General features: G+C 42.2%; 1 protein-coding gene across 1 annotated transcript in view; it reads right to left on the bottom strand.

Moving 5' to 3' along the window:
• SMYD4 (SET and MYND domain containing 4) overlaps positions 1 to 20,769 on the bottom strand; it is a 42,124-nt gene that overhangs the window by 1,609 nt on the left and 19,746 nt on the right. The window contains exons 3-10 of the mRNA XM_022595480.3: positions 20,482 to 20,626; positions 16,653 to 16,742; positions 14,018 to 15,182; positions 4,184 to 4,366; positions 3,589 to 3,752; positions 2,279 to 2,411; positions 956 to 1,072; positions 628 to 751 (exon numbers count right to left, since the gene is read on the bottom strand). Coding sequence (XP_022451188.1) covers positions 628 to 751; positions 956 to 1,072; positions 2,279 to 2,411; positions 3,589 to 3,752; positions 4,184 to 4,366; positions 14,018 to 15,182; positions 16,653 to 16,742; positions 20,482 to 20,626 — 2,121 coding nt within the window. The remainder of the gene's footprint in view (positions 1 to 627; positions 752 to 955; positions 1,073 to 2,278; positions 2,412 to 3,588; positions 3,753 to 4,183; positions 4,367 to 14,017; positions 15,183 to 16,652; positions 16,743 to 20,481; positions 20,627 to 20,769) is intronic.

Raw genomic sequence — 20,769 nt, 5'->3', positions numbered from 1 at the left:
CCTTGACACTGTTGACATTTGGGGCCGGATAATTCTTAGCTGTGTGTGTGCGGGGGCTGTCTTGTGCACTGTCGGATGTTTAACAGCATCTCTGGCCTCCACCCTGAGTCATGACAATCAAAAAATGTCTCCAGACATTGCCAGGTGTCCCCTGGGGAGCCAGATGACTCGTGCTTGATTACAGCTGCTTTAAAAGGAATAGGACCAGGAATAGGACCAGGAATAGGACCAGGGGAAGGAAGAGGCCCTGGAGCTGAGGGTGCTAAGAATGAGTGCTGAGGGTGTGTGTGTGAATAACTGTGGGGGGTGGGGGTGGGGCGGGGTGGGGGAGGGGACTGAGAAGAACCTCTATGAGGTGGCGGTGGCAGGTTGGGGGGCGGGGGCCTGGGCAAGTTCTCCCTGGGAAACTCCCTTCAGAGCTAAGAGCTTCCCCATATCTCCCAGGAGGAAATTCTAAAGTTTCAAGTTTGTCAGCAGAACAGAAGGAAGAATCTCTCCTAAACGGGAAATAAAGACGTGTCAACATGCTTAAAAGCACTGTAGAAAAAAAAAGGGATACACAGAAGAGCCTAATAGAAGAACGGTATGTGGCCTGGTGAAGTGCTAGGAAACAAGAGAAAGGCTTACCCATTGAAGAAGATTTGGGCCAGTTTGAAGAGTTCATGGCCCATCTCAACACTGGTTGGCCCGTGGCGAACCTCAACCACTCGGAGACTCTTCTGTAGATGGGCGGCTGACTTCTCCCAGTCCCCTGTAAAGAAAGGAAAATCTGGTTCCAGAAAAGAACCACAGTCAACTGTGGATGAACATTTTCAGGGTAAGGAAAGCTAAATGGAAGTGAGAGCGGCCTCAGTTGAAAGACTAAGAGAGAACCAACCAGACGAGGCTAAGATCATGACCAAACGCACAAGGCAGGGTCATTCCTTGGAGCGGAAGGTGAAGACGCACATCTTACCTAAGGCAGCATAGGCCTGGGCCAGGTCATCCTCGATTTCTCCCACCATGCTGTGTTCCGCCAACAGGAAGCTCTCAGCAGCATGCCGGCATCCCAACAACAGCTGAATGGCTCGCTCTATCAATTCAAAGGAAAGTGGGCTCATTACAGACACAAACCCCCTCCGTCTTAGAAATGAGAACCCAGCCCTTAAATTCTCTATGGGCTGGGCTGAATGTGGAAACCCCACTTTGTCTCCTTGGGTTGTGATCAACCCACAATTTTTGTTCCAATAAAGCTGTTCTCTTATGTTTTCTCTTTCAGTAGCAAAAGGTGCTGGGTGAGGCCTCCCCACATTTACTGTGGGTTTCCAACTTCAGTTTGAAGTGGAATGACTACATTCCATTTATGGTCCTTATTTCTCTTGACTAAAAATCTAAGCTAAAGGTCAACTTTCATAAAAATAGGGTAAATAAATTCCCACGATGTCAAACTCTAAGGCAGAGTTTTCCAAGGTAATGAGGGGTTCCATCACTCCCTTTCTGGAAAAAGCAGGATACTTACACCCATTGGGCACATGCCCCAATGCCCTTTATTTTTCTTATTTTTATTTTTTAAAACATTTATTTATTTATTTTATTTATTTTTGGCTGCCTCAGGTCTTAGTTGCCACACGTGGGATCTTTTGTTGTGGTGCGTGGGCTCCAGAGCATGGGCTCAGTAATTGTGGCGCTCGGGCTCTCTAGTTGTGGCGCACGGGCTCCAGAGTGCTTGGGCTCTGTAGCTGTGGCATGTGGGCTCTCTAGTTGTGGTGCGTGGGCTCAGTAGTTGTGGTGCACAGGCTTAGTTGCCCCGCAGCATGTGGGATCCTAGTTCCCTGACCAGGGATCAAACCTGTCTCCCCTGCGTTGGAAGGCGGATTCTTAACCACTGGACCACCAGGGAAGTCCCCCCACTGCTCTTTGGAAGAGAGATGATGCTCTGATGAGGGCAGAACAATTTCTTTAGGAAATTAGGTCATGAGGCCCTCGAATTAAAATAAATGACAGTGAACTTTTGGATATGCACAAAGATCACGGATGTCAGAGAACTCGTTAGTCTTTAACTAACTCTCTGATGCCTAAGAGAACAACAGCTTAAATCAGTTGGCCCTTTTCCAAGGACGCCATGCAAACTGAGCTGGTAAGGGTTTGGTCTCATTGGCCTACAAAGCCATCTTGTGGCTGGCATGGGGATAATTAAATTCAATTCTTCAGTCTTCACCGAGTATCCCTGAATTCAAGGTGATCTCAAAATGAATAAAAGGGAAGGGGCTGGAGGACCAAAGCAGGGAGCCATTCTCACCTAGTTCGCCATTTCTGAGAAGCTTCCGGGCCATCCCCACCTGCCGCTGAAGGTCCTGTAGCTGAGAGACTAGGTGATCTCTGCTGACTGATTCCGTACAAGATGTGCTGCCACAGCTCAGAACATCATCTCCCTGTGGAAGTCAGTTTTGTCTTTATTCCTGTACCAGAGTCCGCTAGCGACACTGCATGTGCTTACATTACAGGACTGCTCCAGAGCTTCTGACCCTATGGGGGAAAGACTCCTGCAGTAACACACCATGACCAAGGGCAGACTGAATCTGGTTTGATGGCGGCAACTGCAATGAGAGCAGGAGCCGATCCCTGCTTGAGATTTACTTTTTGCAACCAAATTAAACTGGTACAGACCACAATGTCTTTCCATCTTGATAGCCCCTCTCTTATTTCTCTTTGGGGCTGGGACTTTGGATGACAGACACATTTCTAGTGGTTATGAAAAAGCCATAAGGAAACCAACAGAAAAAAGGTGCTGGGTGAGGTCTCCCCACATTCGTCCTCGGGCTTGTGACTTCAGCTTTCCAACACAACCAGCTCCACGTTCTACTTACAGTTCTAAGACATTTGCTGTTTTTCAGATGCCAGAATCTGTGGCCCCATTTGGCAGTAGCAACCTGACTTCTCCGGAGGATCCTTTCCCACCCTCCTGAAGTCAGGGCCTGGGGGCTGAGTGGGGAGCGTGTGGCTCTGATCTGGCCCACATGGCTGGGGGGAAACTGTGACTCTGATTTTCCTCCAGACACAGGTATCAGGTTGATAAAACACAGTACGATTTTTGCCCAGATCTCTGTTAGAGTACATATGTTTTTATCCTTCTGGACCGGGGGAATCTGATGCTGGAGCTGCTAGCAGCCATCTGGTCACCACAGGAGGGAAGTCTGTCTGAGATTGGGCTAAATAATACAGAAAATGGAGCTGAGGGAGGTGGAAAGAAAAATTAGGTCTTGGTGACATTATCTGAGCCCCTGGATCACGTTGTATTTGAAGTGCCCCTACTCTGGGACTTCTGAGTGATTTACTTGAGCAAATAAATTCCCGGTCTCCCTGAACCCCAAATCAGTTTAGGTGGGATTTTCTGTTCTTTGCAAGAAAGAGATCACTAAATCCAACCTTTCCCTGTGGTTCCTGCAGGGGTGTAATCTATGTGTGGGGAAGATGGGCAAAAGGGAAGAGAGAGAACTGCTATCAGCACCTCTAAGTCCCAATGGCTTCCTCCTAAAGATTTAAGGCCTTTAGGCTGGATAACTGACCGCCAGGAAAAGCAAAGAGAAGGGAGGGGAGAAAGAGATTCACCTGCAGGAGTGCTCTGCAACGGTGACAACAGAAGGCTTCCCTCCCGGGCCCCTGCGAGGGTCTCTGCTTCTCACGTTCACAAGGGGGACAGTTGCAGTCAAAGAAATACTGAGACCTCAGCTTCTGGCGCCTCTCGGCAACACCCATCCTGCTCTCGTGGGGCCCTGCAGAGACACCACGCTTGGCCAATATTTAAAGCAAGAGAGCATCAAGCACTACTTAAAAAACTTCAGCTTAGCGGAGGGTCTGGTCAGTCACTCATCATGCGACAGGGACCTTTCACTCAAACATTTGTGGAACTAGATACAGAAACAGGCTTCCAAGTTGCGGGGACAGGAAGAAAAAGAAACCAAGAAGTTGTTCCTGGCCTATTTTCAGAATAGGACATTTACAGGGATCAAGCAGGGAGTGTCTACCCGATAGTGCAGATACAACAGGGCTTAGCGAGGCTTTTCTTCCCCATAAGTATGCACTGCCTCTGCCAGGATGCAGACTCTGCACAGGTGAGGCACCTGCCCTGTGGCTGGCTCAGGCGAATTCACCCTGTCCTTTTCTGCTGGAGAAAGGTGGACAGGAGGGAGGATGGATGGCTCACCATAGCAGTGGAGAATCTCTTGTCCTTTTTTAATCTGCTGAGATGCCCGAACGGTGGCGACGGTGCTAATGAAAGACACGCTGGTATTGGGGCTGCAGGAATGGTTCAGGAGGCTGACGACGGGGAACAGCCCCGTGGCAAGGCGCACCTGCCTGCTGTTCGTAATGAGGTTCTTTTCAGATCCTGAGAGTGCAAGAGGAAAAAGGGAAAAATGTGTCAGGACACTCATCCTGGCCTCACCCTCCATTCCTCAGAAGACGAGCTGGGCAATCGGGCCTGAAGCGCGGCTGAGTCAGAGCTCCACAAGCTGGATCCGAGATAAATCAGACGGAGCATGACTCAGAGCAAACTCTGGTTCCCGGGAAGCAAAGAGAATGAGCACTTGAAACGTCCACCAGAATCTTGGAACCTAACCACTGTGTCTCAATACCACAAAAAATCCAAAGATTAGAATTTATAGAGAGTAATAAAAAAAGAATTATCAGTAGGGAGCCTTCCAGATAGACAGTTTCATAATGTTCATGACAACATGGAAACCAGAGTACCAGATGAGGTTATTTCCTAAAGACTTTTATAGTCCAAGTGCTTTTGTTTAACTGGTCTTTGGTTGGTTAATAGAACAAGTAACCTAATTATTATCCTAAACTAAATAGGCCTGTCATATATTTAAAAAAATCAGTATTTCTTATGCTCACCTCTTCATTCTGCCCTTTGCCCCAACTTGATGGGAAATCAGTCAAGCAGTAGTTCTCACTGAAAAAACTCTTTGGACCACTTCTACTCCAGACAGTCTCACGTCCCTAACCATCTCTTCTTTGAAGCACAATTAAACCAGCAATTTAACCACATGATTGAAAATTAGGAAGGAAGGAAGAAAAAAGCCTCTAAGCAGTGAGGCTACTTCTGCACCAAGGCTCATGCACTTACATTCACGTGTGAATTCTCTGTATTCTGCCGCAGGCCCACTTCCTCTTATTTTAGCCACAGTTCGAACTGGCGTGGTTATTCAGTTTCTCAGCCCACCACAGTCCAGAAACAGAGAACTACTAAGAGGCAGGTTTTCTGCCAATGGCAAAGGAGACGGGGACAGACTGGAGGAGGAGGCAGAAAACTTGTACAAGAATAACAGCCTCAGGCAAACAAAAACACTAGCACCACTCCGAGCTTAACCAGAGGTTCTCAGACTGACCCCATACTTGCACGGGTTTTTGTCATAGCTATCTATGTCTCAGGAGGATGCATGTACAGATAACCTTGGGCATACAGAAAGGCTTAAATTGTGTTCAGCAGCCTTGGTGTAAGCATGAGGAGATAGTGTTTCCGACAAAGCTGGTTGAAATATGAACGATACTGGTACTTAGAGAGGAACTTTCAGTTTTCTGGAAAACTGATAAGCCATCAGATAATTGTGGTATCACCGTATATGCCAGGAATCTCAATGCACCAATCACCAAATAATGCGGTCTAGGTACATATGAAATGAATAAAGAAAATACAAACCATCATGTGAAAATGTTCTAGAAAGGAAAACATTAACTATAAGGAATAATATTGTCTCTCTGCAGACGATTCTATTACCTGCTGCTGTGGAAGACAAGAATTAGAACAAGTAAATAAAATTCTCAGGGAACCTAAATGACTCAATTTTAGTCAACAATTCTACAAATTGTATTGAAATCTTTCATTAGAGCTTCTCCTAAAAGCTTAACTGATTTTAGTGTCCCCTCCCCCTCCCCCTTGTCCAATGCCTACCTTCTGGTACATGTACCAATGAGCAGCAGAAATGCTAAAAGGTAAGGAGGCAGCAGGAAGGAGCAGTGCAGGGCACAAACAGTTTGTCGTCTGAATAGTCAGCCTCTGCATAATTAGAAGTCGACTTGCATTCCCAACTACTGATACCTGGCGATCTGTATTAGAAGAGCTGCTAAAATTTTCCCAGAGAAAATTACCACAGTACACATGAGTAATGTCAGCTTCGTGAATTATTTATGGATTATCCTCTAACAGAAGTAGGCCCAAGAACAGAGTGGGGTGAGTATTTATGTCAGAGTTGAATTTCTCTCTAATTATCTCTACAGAATTAAGTATTGATTTTAAAAATTATTCAATATTTTGCATTAGTCACCTGTTAGCAGAGATCGTAGAAAGTGAGAATGTGTATGTACCTTTACCAAATTTAATATGTGATATTTTGTGCACAAAACAAACAAAAAACAAAAAAAGAGGGCCTGAATATTTTACGAAAAGTGTACCTCGCTAATATTCTTAGTACATTTAGTAAAGAAAAAACGGTTCATTCACAATACTTTCAGAATATACCTATTCTGGTAGATACTTTATAAAACAAGAAATTTTTGTGTAAAAAAAGTAATCAAGGACCCACAGTGAAGGTGGATTCCTCGGTTGCTGAAAGCAAACGGCAGTGAACTGATCTGAACTTCCATAGAACCTCATTAAACCTCGTGAATCTAGATACATCACGAATACGCCATTCCCACCGAGAGAGATAACACACACACCAAGGTCTGGAATGCCATCAGTGGCCAGTTCCATCCCTTAAAATAAGTACCAAAGAGAGATTTCTGAGGAACTTTGATTAAATAGGATTTATACAAAGATAATAACATACATTTTTATAGATTTTTGTCAAAGTCTATCCAAGTTAACACTTTAATCCTTCTTCTGTGCTACTAATGAAACAGCTGCTAATGAAATTCAATGAGAACACTAAACTGGGAGGTGTTGGAACCCCAAAGAAATAATAAAAAGGGATGAAACAAGATTAGAAATATTAGCAGACTGAGACAAAATTAGACTGAATTAAAAAATAAAAGTGAACATTGCTGGTGGGTGTGTAACTGGTACAACTTTCCTGGAGGGCAATATGTACCAAGTGCCTTAAAAATGTTCATGTAAAAAAATGCTCATCATTTGAACTATTTTGTTTAAAGGAACTAATTAAATTAAAAAAGAAATACATGGCAGTGAGAAAAAAATTTAAAAACTGAAAATTATAGAGAAAATAACAGTCATTATAATCCTCTCAGTCACCTATAAGATTTTGGTGCATTTTCTTACAGTCTTCTTTCTAGCCTTATACATGGACCTTTAACATAATTGGCAACATGGTGCACATGATGATTTGTAAGTTCTTTTTCTTTTTTTTTTTTTTTGCGGTATGTGGGCCTCTCACTGTTGTGGCCTCTCCCGTTGCGGAGGCTCAGCGGCCACGGCTCACGGGCCTAGCCACTCTGCGGCATGTGGAATCTTCCCGGACCGGGGCTCGAACCTGTGTCCCCTGCATTGGCAGGCGGACTCCCAACCACTGCGCCACCAGGGAAGCCCATCTTTGAAAAAATTATTATTTTTTATTTTACTTTTAAAATACATTTATTTATTTATTTTTGGCTGTGTTGGGTCTTCGTTGCTGTGCGTGGGCTTTCTCTAGTTGCGGTGAGCGGGGCCTACTCTTCATTGCCGTGTGCGGGCTTCTCATTGTGGTGGCTTCTCTTGTTGTGGAGCACAGGCTCTAGGCGCGTAGGCTTCAGTAGTTGTGGCATGCGGGCTCAGTAGCTGTGGCTCACGGGCTCTAGAGCGCAGGCTCAGCATTTGTGGCGCACGGGCTTAGTTGCTCCGCGGCATGTGGGATCTTCCTGGACCAGGGCTCGAACCCGTGTCCCCTGCATTGCCAGGCGGATTCTTAACCATTGTGCCACCAGGGAAGCCCTGTAAGTAATTTCTTTTTCACTTACTATATCATGGCCCTTTCTTTATACCCTAACCTGAAATGTATATTAAAATTAAAAAAAGGACTTCTCTGGTGGCGCAGTGGTTAAGAATCTGCCTGCCAATGCAGAGGACATGGGTTCGATCCCTGCTCCGGGAAGATCCCAAATGCCCCAGAGCAACTAAGCCAGCGAGCCACAACTACTGAGCACACGTGCCACAACTACTGAAGCCCGCACACCTAGAGCCTGTGTTCTGTGAGGAGAAGCCACTGCAATGAGAAGCCTGCGCACCGCAACGAAGAGTAGCCCCCGCTCGCCACAACTAGAGAAAGCCCGTGTGCAGCAAGGAAGACCCAACACAGCCAAAAATTTAAAAAAATTAAAAAATAAAAATGACCTGCATAGTTGCTAGAAATGTTCTCTCGTTTTGTCACTCACATTTTAATTTTTGTTTATGGGTGTTTGGAGGTGGGGAGTGTTAAAATAACAACTATTTCATTTGCTTACAATGCTGTGTGCCAGCAACTTTGCTTGGGCTCAGTTGAACATTTTTTCTGCTAGTCTTGCCTGGGATTACCCATATGATTGCAGTCATCTGGCACGTGGTCTTTTGTCCTCAGGGAGGCTAGCCCAGGCTTGTTCACAGTCCACACCATCATTTTAAGAAGGTAACAATGGCAGCTGCAAGGTCTCTTTTAAGGCTTAGACTCATTAAGTCACATAACATCACTTGTACGGCATTCCATTGGTCAAAGCAAGATTCAGCAGGGGAAATAGACTCTACCCCTTGATGGGAGAAAAATCAACGTCAAGTTGCAAAGGGGCAAACATACAGGGATGGGAGGAACTGTTGTAGTCATTTTTGCAAAGAGTCTTCCCTAGAGGCCTAGAGGTTCATCTAGTCCTCTTATTATCCATATGAGGATACTGACCCACACAAAGGTTCAGTACCCTGAGCTAAGAGTAAGTGGTTAGACTGAGTGGAACAGGAACTCAGGTCTGCTGCCTCCTAGTCCAGTGTTTTCATTCCTTCAAGGACCTCTTTCACCCACATTCTCTGTCTTCTTTTCTGATTACAGTGTTTTTGAAATTTGGTATTTAAGTTAAATCTAGCTATCTTCTAATTACCTAAATTTGGTAGTATATACTTTAGAAAGCTTCTCTTACCACCTTAAAACTACGTAAAAGTTCATTTATCTTTTTCTAGGTCTTTTATGGTTTATTAATTATTATTATTTGGCTGAGCCGCGTGGCTTGTGGGATCTTAGTTCCCCAACCAGAGATTGAACCTGGGCCCTTGGCAGTGAAAGCTTGGAGAACCACCACTGGACTGCCAGGGAATTCCCTGAATTTTTAACTTTTTAATGGCTTTTTAATGGAAGAAAGAATCTAATACTTTTGGGGGGCTACCACATTAGTGCCATATTGTTTTCAATTACTGTAGCTCAATGCTGATGTGAAATCTGATAGTACCAAGCCCCTTCAGTACTCTTTAAAACAAAAAGGCTTTTTTTTTTTTTAATGTTTATTTATTTACTTACTTACTGATTTTAGCTGTACCAGGTCTTAGTTGCGGCAATGTGGGATCTTTAGTTGTGGCATGTAGGCTCTTAGTTGTGGCAGGCGGGCTTCTTAGCTGCGGTATGCAAACTCTTAGCTGTGGCATGCATGCGGGATCTAGTTCCCCGACCAGGGATCGAACCTGGGGCCCCTGCACTGGGAGTGCAGAGTCTTGCCCACTGGACCACCAGGGAAGTCCCACAAAAAGGCTATTCTTACCCATTTATTTAAGATGAACTTTAGAATCATTGTCAAATTTTAAGAAAAATCCAACTGTGATTTTGTTGGAAACTGCATTAGACTGATTAGGTTAATGTGGGGAAACTGCCATTTTTACAGTGTTCCGTGTTTCCTTCTAAGCATCTGGCATGTCTCTGCATTTATCCAAGCCTTCTTTTATAACCCTCCAAATTAAAATATCCTTGCATTTCTGGAAGAAATCCTACTTGGTCATGTCTGATTGTTCCTTTAATAAACTGCTGGATGTGACATAGCAGTGATTTTTTTTCAGGGTTTCTACATCCATATTCACATGTGAGACTGGTCTATAGTTTTTACTCTGGGCTTTGTAAAATGAGTGGGAAAGGGTTCTCGGTTCCTCCATGCCCTAGAACAGTTTATACTGTATAAAAACGATCTGTTCCTTGATATTTTTTCTTGTTATCTTTAAAAAATGTAGCTAAATATGTTCCTTAAAAGTTTTAAAGAACTCACATGAAAAAGAGTGGGTCTGGCTTGTTTTTTTTTTTTTTTTCGGTACGCGAGTCTCTCACTGTTGTGGCCTCTCCCGTTGCGGAGCACAGGCTCCGGATGCGCAGGCTCAGCGGCCATGGCTCACGGGCCCAGCCGCTCTGCGGCACGTGGGATCTTCCCGGACCGGGGCATGAACCCGTGGTCCCCTGCATCGGCAGGTGGACTCTCAACCACTGCGCCACCAGGGAAGCCCCTGGCTTGTTTTTATGGAACTATTTTGATAACTTTTTCAATTTCTTCTACAATTACTAGATTTTTAAAGTATTTTCCTCCCTCTGGAAAAATTTAGGCAATTTATATTTTTCCATAAAGTTGTTTATTTACTATTTTCAAATTCAATAATCTAAAATTGTATTAAATATTTGCTATAAATTTGAGAATGAATTTATATTATTGGCTATATCCCCTTCATCGTTTCCAATTTTGTGGCGTTTTCCCCTAGATTTCTTAATTAGATTTGCCAAGTCTTTGTCTCTATCAGGAGTCTGTAAACTGTAGCCTATGTGCCAAATCCTGCCTGGTGCCTCTTTTTGTACATATGTGGTCTAAGAATGGTTTTGACTTTTTTTTTTTTGGCCACACCATGAGGCTTGTGGAATCTTCGTTCCCCAGTCAGGGACTGAACCTGGGCCCTCGGCAGTGAGAGCGTGGGGTCCTAACCACTGGACCACCAGGGAATTCCTGTTTTTACGTGTTTTAAATGGTTGACAAAAGGTGAAAGGAATAATTCTCGTGACATGAAAAATTTTAGGAAATTCAACTTTCAGTGTCAATAAGAAACTTTTATTGGAGTCTAGCCAGGCTCATTCATATGTATACTTTCTACAGTTGCTTTCATGCTACAAGGGCAGTTGAGTAGTTGCAAAAGAGACCATAAGGCCTGCAAAGCCCCAAATATTTACTATGTGGCGCTTTACAGAAAAAGTTGGCCAAACCCTGGTCTATAGGACACAAGCTTTGGTGGATATATCTCTGAATCCCCTATTTTATTATGTTATCTTGGTTTCCAGGTCCTTATTGTTAATATATTTGATCAAAGTCAGAGTGGTATATTAAAGTTTCTTATAACTATGGAGTTTTTGCCAGTTTCTCCTTGTATACTCAGTCATTTTTGTTTTATAGGCACAATCTCTATGTTCCCGAGAGCTAAGGTTGATGATATATTGCAGAAGAGTCTCCTTTACAAAAATAAAACGCCTTCTTTGTTTTACTATATATTGTACCTTGAGCTCTACTGTTTCATATTAATATTAATACCCTGATTTACTTGTGATTCCTGACATGTCTTGCCCACTTTGTGTTAAGTGTCACTTTTGTAAACAGAATATACTTGGATTTTAATCTTTTTGACCCATTCTGAAAGATTAAGAGTTTAGCCCATTTTTATTTACTATTATAGACTCATTTTTATCATCTCCCTATCTTTTGCTCTGTGAACTATTTTTTTTAATGTTTTTTTTTTCCCTAGAATGAAGGGAAAGGTTTACAACCAATTTAAAATTTACTAGAATAAAGTTACCACCATGTGAATAACTGTTTTTAATTTTAAAAATACAGAACAGTTCAAAGAAAAATGTAGCAATCACCCATATTTCCACTATCAGAATTCATCACTGTTAATTAAGATTTTGGTATTTTTACTTCTAGTGTTATTTTTTTCTATGTGTATATATATATATATTTAAAACATCATATAAATAAGAATAAATCATGCATAAAATATTAGAACCTCATAGATGAAGACAGAGTCTCCAATCCTCTTTCCGTCACTCCAGGTCTCCAATATTATGCTACGTATCTATTTTTCTAGTCCTTTTTAGCCACAGAAAATACACGTATTTCTGGCTATACACAGTCTTCCTACCAAACTTAACTCTTAACAACTTGTGAAAAATTTTACTCAACACCTGCTAGGCAAATAAAAAATGGACTGTAATGAAATCTCATGCACAGGGAGCAACAAATTTTAGGCTAAGATTCTCTGACTGTAAGAGGGAGGCCAATGAAGGAAGGTGGATGGAAAACACTTTCGTTTGTCCCTATCGCTCTGCCATCCTGCCTCAGGGATTCAGCCTGAGTGAGTGGTCACTGCTACTGTTTACCCAGAAAATAGTTTCCATAGTTTTTAGAGCTACTGACATTTACATCTTCTTTGTATGTTCTACTAAGTATTTTAGAGGCAAGACAACAGAATCGAGAGTTGGCAGCTTTCTGCCGTATTATCTGGAAGCTCCATATACTATCTCTTATATTCAGAGAAACAAAAAATGAAAACAGTAGTTTTTAAAATGCCAGTGAATGTACCCTAGGGGAAACGTAATTCTGGGAAAACACTCAACGGATACATATTTTAGAAGGTAGCAATGGCTCAAAGCAGCAAAAGCAGAGAAGAAAACGGAGACTAGCTTGCAGTGTGATTCTGTTGTATTACGGGATGAGGCCAGTGCTATTTCTGGATGTTCCATGCACTTCAGGATGCGGAATTGAGTTCTGCCCCAAAATACCTCTAGTGAAATACTATACACTATATAACTTGGCAGCTGGATTAAAATTAAAGATAAAAATATATAAACAAAAGGTTGACAGAATTCTAGATAGATTACCTAATATGACACGATCAGAAGAGTTACGCATGTATATAGTTCGGTGAAGCCACATTTAGTGTTAATCTGCCTATAAATCCTAGGTGTAGATATGACCTAATTCCTCCCCTCCACAGGGTTAATTAGGAAATGGAGAAAAGTATAATGAGCTGATTGAATCGAAACACATTATCTGCTAAAATGGAGATCACACAATAGAAATACTGGAAACACCATTTCTTTTCTAATAATAGTACCCATTGTCAGTACAGTCGTATTAGAGATGACACTCATGATGCTGGGCACGTGCAACCTCCCCATCTACCTTAACAGCCTCTTCTATAGGGTCTGGTTCAGGAAAGCAGGGCTAGGCTGGTCTGTGTCTAGAGGTGGCCCCCAGATTTTTGGCCCCCTGACCAGGAGCCAGCCCAAACACAGGCTGGCCAACAGCTTACAGCAGCATTGTATGAAAAGCTGTGATGGGCCAGATTCCTCTCTCGGAAATTTGAAACAGAAGAATGGGAGGAAACCTGGCAATTGAAAACAGAAGAGAGTAGCTGAGTCAAAGGAGTGAGTTAAGATTCTGATACCTTAACTACAGACCCTGCTCCTTCTGCAGTCTTGTTTATCCATTGTTTCAGCTTTCCTCCACAATCAGAAATTAAGTGTACTAGGCTTCTTTTTTAAACAGTGTAGTTTTTCTTTTTTAAGATTGTTTTTTTGATGTGGACCTTTTTTTTTTAAGTCTTTATTGAATTTGTTACAATATTGCTTCTGTTTTATGTTTTGGTTCCTTGGTCATGAGGCCCGTGGGGTCTTAGCTCCCCGACCAGGGATTGAACTTGCACCCCCTGCATTGGAAGGCGAAGTCTCAACCGCTGGACTGCCAGGGAAGTACCCCCCCCTTTTTTTTTTTTTTTGGTAATAGGGTTTTAAAGTATTTTTACAAACAAACACATCAGCTTCACAACTCTGTAAAGTTCGGTGCGATTAAACTACCCGTTTTACAGATGAGAAAGCTGAGGCAGAGTAGGATCAAAACAATGTGAGGTCACATAGCTACGCAATGGCATAATCGTAAGACAGTTGTTTTCTCCCTTGGGCCACTGATTTGTTTGAATGCTACTGTTCTCCTTTACAGTCCTTTCTCCGCAAACATTAGCTACATCGAGAAGAATATTGTAAGGCAGAAAAAAGAGTTTCCCTCTTACCTGTTTGCTGTATGGTTGTTATTGCCTGAGCATTACACTGTAGCTGTAACATGTGTCTCAGCATGGCCACTCCCCAAATATTCAACTCTGGATACAACACAGGAGCCGCCGCTGCTTTCAGCTTAGACGATTTCAGACCTGTTGTGAAGACCTGTAGACTGGCTGCTTCGAGCTGCCTGCACAGTGCAGAAACACTCAGAGCACAGAGGAATTTGTGTACAGGGCTATGGTTTCCGGTATGGGGTAAAAGGCTGAAGACAGCATTATAATTATTTTCATACTTCCCATTAATATCACACCCAGGAATCGGGGTCTCAACTGTTTTGCCCTTGTTTTTACTCTCCCCTCCCAGGTCATAGCTGAGTATTTGCGCCAGATTCTTGCTTTCAGGTAAACAGGTACCCCTGTTAGTAATCTCACCACAAAGCTTATCTATGACTTTGCCAGCTTCCTCAAATCTAGCTAAAAGAGTCGACCTCAGGGCAATGTGGCAAAAAACACCCAGTGTGAGAAGCAGCCCCCCTAAAGAACACTCTATACTATGGTAGAGATCCCAGGCCTGCTGCAAACACTCTTGGCTGCAATACTTGGCATAGCTGCATCCATCACAGGGAACTGGGGCCAAAGTGTGCTTCAAACATCGGTGACAGTAGAGGTCCCTATTGGTAGCTCTGGTATCCCACTTGCTCTCGAGGCCACGATGCCACGGTGGCACTTCTCCTGGGTTAAGTACACTCACAAAAGCATCCTCTTTCACCAGAAGCTCTCCTGGGAGAATATCTTCTGTGGCAACCAGACAGCGGCCCTTTAAAGGGTCTGTACATAAGCCGACAGACGATGATGTGCTGGAAATCTGTTCATTCTCTCCCCTTAGGTCCACATCCTCAAAGGCTTTGGTTAGAGCTGCTGGGGAGGTTTCTGTGAGATTCTCCTTTTCCTGTACCTTTACTTTCAGACGACAGAGGGTTCTCTGCAGAACCTGAAATTGGGAAGCTGCTAGGGTTGGTTTGGCAGCAAAGTTACTTTCAAGATCACTGATGGTCTGGCTTGCCTCGTGTGGTCTCCCCAGGGTCACCAGACACTCCGCCTTACGCAACAGCAACTTGGGTTGCAGTCTTTCCGGATATCCATGCGTCTGTGCTCTGACGATGTCTTTAAGGCATGTCTGCAAACAGAAAGAAAATCCCCAAATGACCCTTGGTCCCTACTCTTAAATGTCCGCTTGAAAGTCTTAATAGAAATCTACAAAAAAAAAAAAAATCTACAAGTTAAGGATTATTAAAAATGGAACAACTACAATCATGTACTTACTTCTTTAAATCATATTCTACTGCGATCTTTTTTTTTTTTTTTTTTTTTTGCGGTACGCGGGGCTCTCACTGTTGCGGCCTCTCCCGTTGCGGAGCACAGACTCCGGACGCGCAGGCTCAGCGGCCATGGGTCACGGGCCCAGCCGCTCCGCGGCACGTGGGATCTTCCCGGACCGGGGCACGAACCCGTGTCCCCTGCATCGGCAGGCGGACTCTCAACCACTGCGCCACCAGGGAAGCCCTACTGTGATCTTTTAATTGAATGATTAGAAACAGATGCTGAAGATATTATGTTTAACTGTCATTAAAGATTTCTGATTCTCAGGAAAGAGTCTTACAGATAGAAGATGATTAAGAGGGCGTCCCAGTGCGGACTCTGCCTCTTGCTAGCTGTATGACCTTGTGCAAATGAATGAATTTCTCAGTGTCTTAGTTTTCTCATCTGAAAAACAGGGATAATAATGCCTCACAGGGTAGAAATAAAAATGAAAATAAGGTAATATATCTAAAGTGTTAAAAAGATGCCTGGAACACAGTATGTGCTCAATACGTGGGAATCATTATTGTAAGAAGTAACAATTATAGGGAAGTTATAAAGGGCTAAATGTTTCACAAGGCCTTCCCACTGCTGTCTATAGTAGCCCAGGCCTTTCTTGCTTAGGGCCTGGACTTAGATTCTTGCTCTTCTCTCTTAGTCCAAAGGGCTTAAGTGTGAACTTGCGGTGACTCAAATAGTTCTTAACTCTAGGGTATACTTTAAATTTTTGTAGAATTCCAAAATGGATGTGCCCAAGTGGCATTTTAGAGTTTGTCCTTAGACCTCAATTTGGGGATAAGGAAGAAGCCACTCATCTGAAGTCCCCCCACTCAACAGGCATTTCAGTGCAACTTTTACTTTCCCACTCAAAATTTATATTGAGGGTGAGACTTATTATTGCAGGGATACTCTTGAACATGCTCATCTACTTATTAAAAAAAACACCCTGAACAAGTAAATAGTTTGCGAACACTTGGAACCTGAAGTATTATTAGCGACGTATCTCACAGCTGATCTTGACACTGAGCATTGCTGACCCACTGGATAGAGTCCACGGCCCTGGGAAATGTGCATGTCTCTTTTCTACCAACCCACACTACCCCATGTAATCACCTGAGACAGGTGAAGTGAATCCGGAGAAAGAACAAGTTCGGGAAGTATCAATTTGTTTCCAATTCAACCAGTTCCAATTTTAGCTTTCTAATGTACAAGCAGGGATGAAGGTCTAGTCCTCCAGGGAAGCCCCCTGCAGATCCTCTCCAATCACACCAGGCATCCTGATACTCACCTCATACTGGCCCAGGTGGAAGAGGGCTGCAGAGCGATTGGCGTAACACAGTGAAATGTCCTCAGAGTTGGGCCTTGAATGCGATACTCCCTGCAGGACAATGAACCGGTTAAAGGTATACATGGAAACTAGCATCTTTAGAGTTTTTTTTTTCTTTTTTTCCAGATAATAGGGGCTCTGCTACTAAAGACTGTATGAAATTGGGTAAGTCACTGGATCTCTTTGTGCTTCACCTGCTTCATTTTTAACTACCTTAGAGCAGAGGTGTGAAGATCAAGTGAGGAAATAAATAGATAAAGCACTTTGAAGACAGCAGCTTCAGACACAGCTTCAGCCACAAACAGTACTAAAGGTAACTGAAAACTGAGGAGCATAATAATCTGGCACATAACGAAGAGTGAGTGGAACAAACAGAAATTCACAAATGAAGAAACACGAATGACACATGGGAAACAATTCATATACAGATAGTCAAATACATGAAAATGAAAGCAGAAAAGGGCTACTTTTTTCTACCACCAAATTGGCAAGGATTAATAATAATCATAAAGGTGGGACTTCCCTGGTGGCACAGTGGTTAAGAATCCGCGTGCCAATGCAGGCGACACGGGTTCGAGCCCTGGTCCGGGAAGATCCCACATGCTGCGGAGTAACTAAGCCCGTGCGCCACAACTACTGAGCCTGCGCTCTAGAGCCCACAAGCCACAACTACTGAAGCCCGCGTGCCTAGAGCACGTGCTCTGGAACAAGAGAAGCCACCGCAATGAGAAGCCTGTGCACCCACAGAACAGTAGCCCCCGCTTGCTGCAGCTAGAGAAAGCCCGGGTGTAGCAACGAAGACCCAAACACAGCCAAAAAGAATTTTAAAAAGTAAAAATAAAGGTGGCATCTCCAATCACTGGAGAAAAGATAGGGATTATTCAATAAAAGTATTGGGACAAGTAGCCACTGAGCAAAAATAAAGTTGGGTCTCGATATATGATAATAAAACTTTCATTAGGATAAATAACAAATGGATCAAAATCTTAATATAAAAATTGAAACTATAAGAGCACCAGAAGAAACTATATAATCTAAAGTGATGTTGGAGTCAGAAGTACCTTTCTAATTATGACACAAAACCCAGAAGTCATAATAGGTTAATGAATTTGACCACATAAAAATAAAAAATTTATTTGTAGCAAAAAACCAATAAAAGCAATATCAAAAGACAAACGCTGAACTGGAAAAAATATTTGCAACTCCTATTACAGGCAAAGGGCTCATTTCTTTACTTTATGAGCAGTTCCTACAGATCAATACGATGGCAACCAATAATTCAGTAGGAAAATAAGCAAATGATATGAACAATTCTAATGGGAAATATAAATGGCTCTTAAACAAATGAAAAGATGCTCAACCTCATTCATAATCAGCAAAATGCAAATTAAAACTCTACTGAGAGGCCATTTTTTACTTATGAGATTCGCAAAGAAGTAAAACTGATAGCACACTGAGTTGGCATAGGAGTGGGATAATGGTCATCCTCATACATTGCTAGTGGGAGTGTAAATTGGTCTCACAATTACGGAGGCAACTGAGCAATATATATCTCTTAATACATATATCTATATCTCCATTGACCCAGCAATTCCTCTTCTAGGGATTTATCCTACAGATATAATCCTTTATCCTATAGATATGTGCAAAATAACATACATGCAAAGTTTCTCATCACAGAATTGTCTGAAGTAACAAAAGATAGGAAAAAAGGTAAATAGTGATCTAAAGGACTCTGATTAAATAAATTACTATTATATCCATATAACAGAATATAAGTGGAAAAAGCACAGTGCTGAACTGTGTGTATAGAATGTTATTTATATAAAAAGAGTATGTGTGTGCAGGAGTGGGAGATTATTTGTACTTATTTATATACGCTGGAGTACCTCTGGAAAGATAGCTTTAACAGTGCTAGCTTCTGGGGACGGGAAATGAGTGGCTGGGGGACAGAGGAAGTAGACTGCACTCTATACTCTTGCATCTTAAAAATTCTAACTATGTAAGCACATTTCCTATTCCAAAATAAAAAGATAAAATAATGTTAATAATACCAAATAACCAATATTGCTTAGGATATAGAGAAATGAACATTCCCATACTCTGCTAGAAGGGATGTAACTAGTTTTTTCCTGGAGAATGATTCAGCAACAAGGGGCAAAGGCCTTAAAAAAAAAATACATTCAGTTGACCAAGCAATTGCCCTTCTAGGAATTTATCCTTAGGAAATAGTCAGGTGTGTACAAATATTTACATAGAAGGATGCTCCTTGCAGCTTTATGATACCAAACACTCTGCCAACACTAGGTGTTAAATCAAGTATAGTCCTCTGTAATGGAACACTAAGCCAGCTGTAAAAAATCATGTTTTAGTGGAAAATTTAATAACATGAGAAAACGGTCACAATAAATTGTTGAGGGGAAAAAAAGCAGGTTACAAAACAGTAAGTACAGTATTATCGCCACTTTGTACAAGAAAAACATATTTTCAGAGGAAAAAGTGGCTGGCTGGATATAAGCAAAAATGTTAACAGTGCTTATCACTGGTTATGGGATTTTTTCTTACTTTTTATGCTTCTCTGTATTTTCCAAGTAAGCATATATTACATTTACAATCAGACAAAAACAACAAATATTATTTTAAAAAAAGAAAGAAAATAGCAGCTCTATGGAAAACTGCAAAGTACCACAATCAACAAAATACTAGTTTCATGAAATAGGAAGGTTCAATTTTTTTGTCTGATTTCACTTTTTAGTTTATTTTCCTTGAACAGCTTCCCCTGTGCTCACATTTCTGACACACATGCATACAGCTGAAGAAAGATTAGCTCTGAAAAAGAACTACTATTAAGCCGTTTATCAGTGATCATTACATCTAATGGATTTTAGTTCTTCAGCAATCACTAATGCTTACGTTATGCGGCATTACAAAGCAGGGCTTTTATCAATTTTAGAAGATGCTGCTGTAGGTCTGATGGTTTTCGGAAAACTAATTCCAAACTTTAAGCACAGGCCTGTTAAAGATGCAGAGCAGGAGGTACACTCTTCAAATTCACACTCATTCTTTCAAGATACAGGGTTCACAGACCTGGTTTAAGAGGTTGATATATTCTTGCTTTAAACCCATATTTATCTCTAAAAAATTATGGAAGGAAATCTCTCAGGGATCTTATTCCAGTTTCTACTCTGGAAGCAGGACAAGAGCAACAGATTGTTAAAAGCCACTATTCCTCCTTGAAACCTAGTTCACCAATGGTTAGTGTAGTAATTTTAAATATTTGTTGACAACCTTCAAAATGCAGTTCAACCGGGCTGTGGCAATTGAGCTTATTTTCCTTCCTAACTTTACCTAAGTCATACTGGCTATAAGCTAACATGGTGGCCAACCAAAAATCCAGCTGTTCTCTAAACTGGGACTATCACACCAACAGCCTCATTGGTTATTCAGACAAAAAAGGCACACAATTCAGACATGGAGGAGGGAGGCCAAGGCAACCAACAAGACTTGCTACACTGTGTCTGAAGGAATATGAGAATCGAAGTTTCTTGATGGAATTCAGGACGTATAATACAAACTATCCTTTGTTTCAGAATATGACCAAAAGCTGAGTTGTGCCAGTTTTCTTTTTCAGATCCAATCCAAAATTAATAGGCAAAGCTACTAGTGGCTACACAATTCACAATTCAGCAGTAACAGTTCTATCTTTTGAAGAAATATGCATTGGTAAATTGCTGAGACAGCCCCTCCTGCTGAGCTGTGCCGGGGGTGGGGGGTGGCCGGGTCATCTTACCTTAGAGTACAGTACTGTGGCTCCCATATAATCCTTCTTCTGAAATTTTTTGTTTCCTTCTTCTCTGTAGAAAAGGGGAGCGTTGGGGTCCTTTCCAACAAGGTAACCTCTAGAAAGCCTTTTTAAAAACATCTCATCCTCTGGTCTTCATGAAGAAAGAACAACCACAACAACAAAAAAGCACAAATTTGTTATTTCTAGGAAAACTCCTAACCACTGCACTTGAAACAGGAGTGACTGCCTACAAAATACTGGGACAAAAGAGGTTGGATGTGTTATGTAATGTGA

The sequence above is a fragment of the Delphinapterus leucas genome, chromosome 19 (genome assembly GCF_059928025.1).
Source record: "Delphinapterus leucas isolate spDelLeu-1000000601 "Yukka" chromosome 19, BTC_Dleu_Yukka2, whole genome shotgun sequence".
Taxonomy (NCBI): Eukaryota; Metazoa; Chordata; class Mammalia; order Artiodactyla; family Monodontidae; genus Delphinapterus; species Delphinapterus leucas.
The sequence above is the reverse complement of the archived record's forward strand: the minus strand, read 5'-3'. Positions and strand labels throughout refer to the sequence as shown.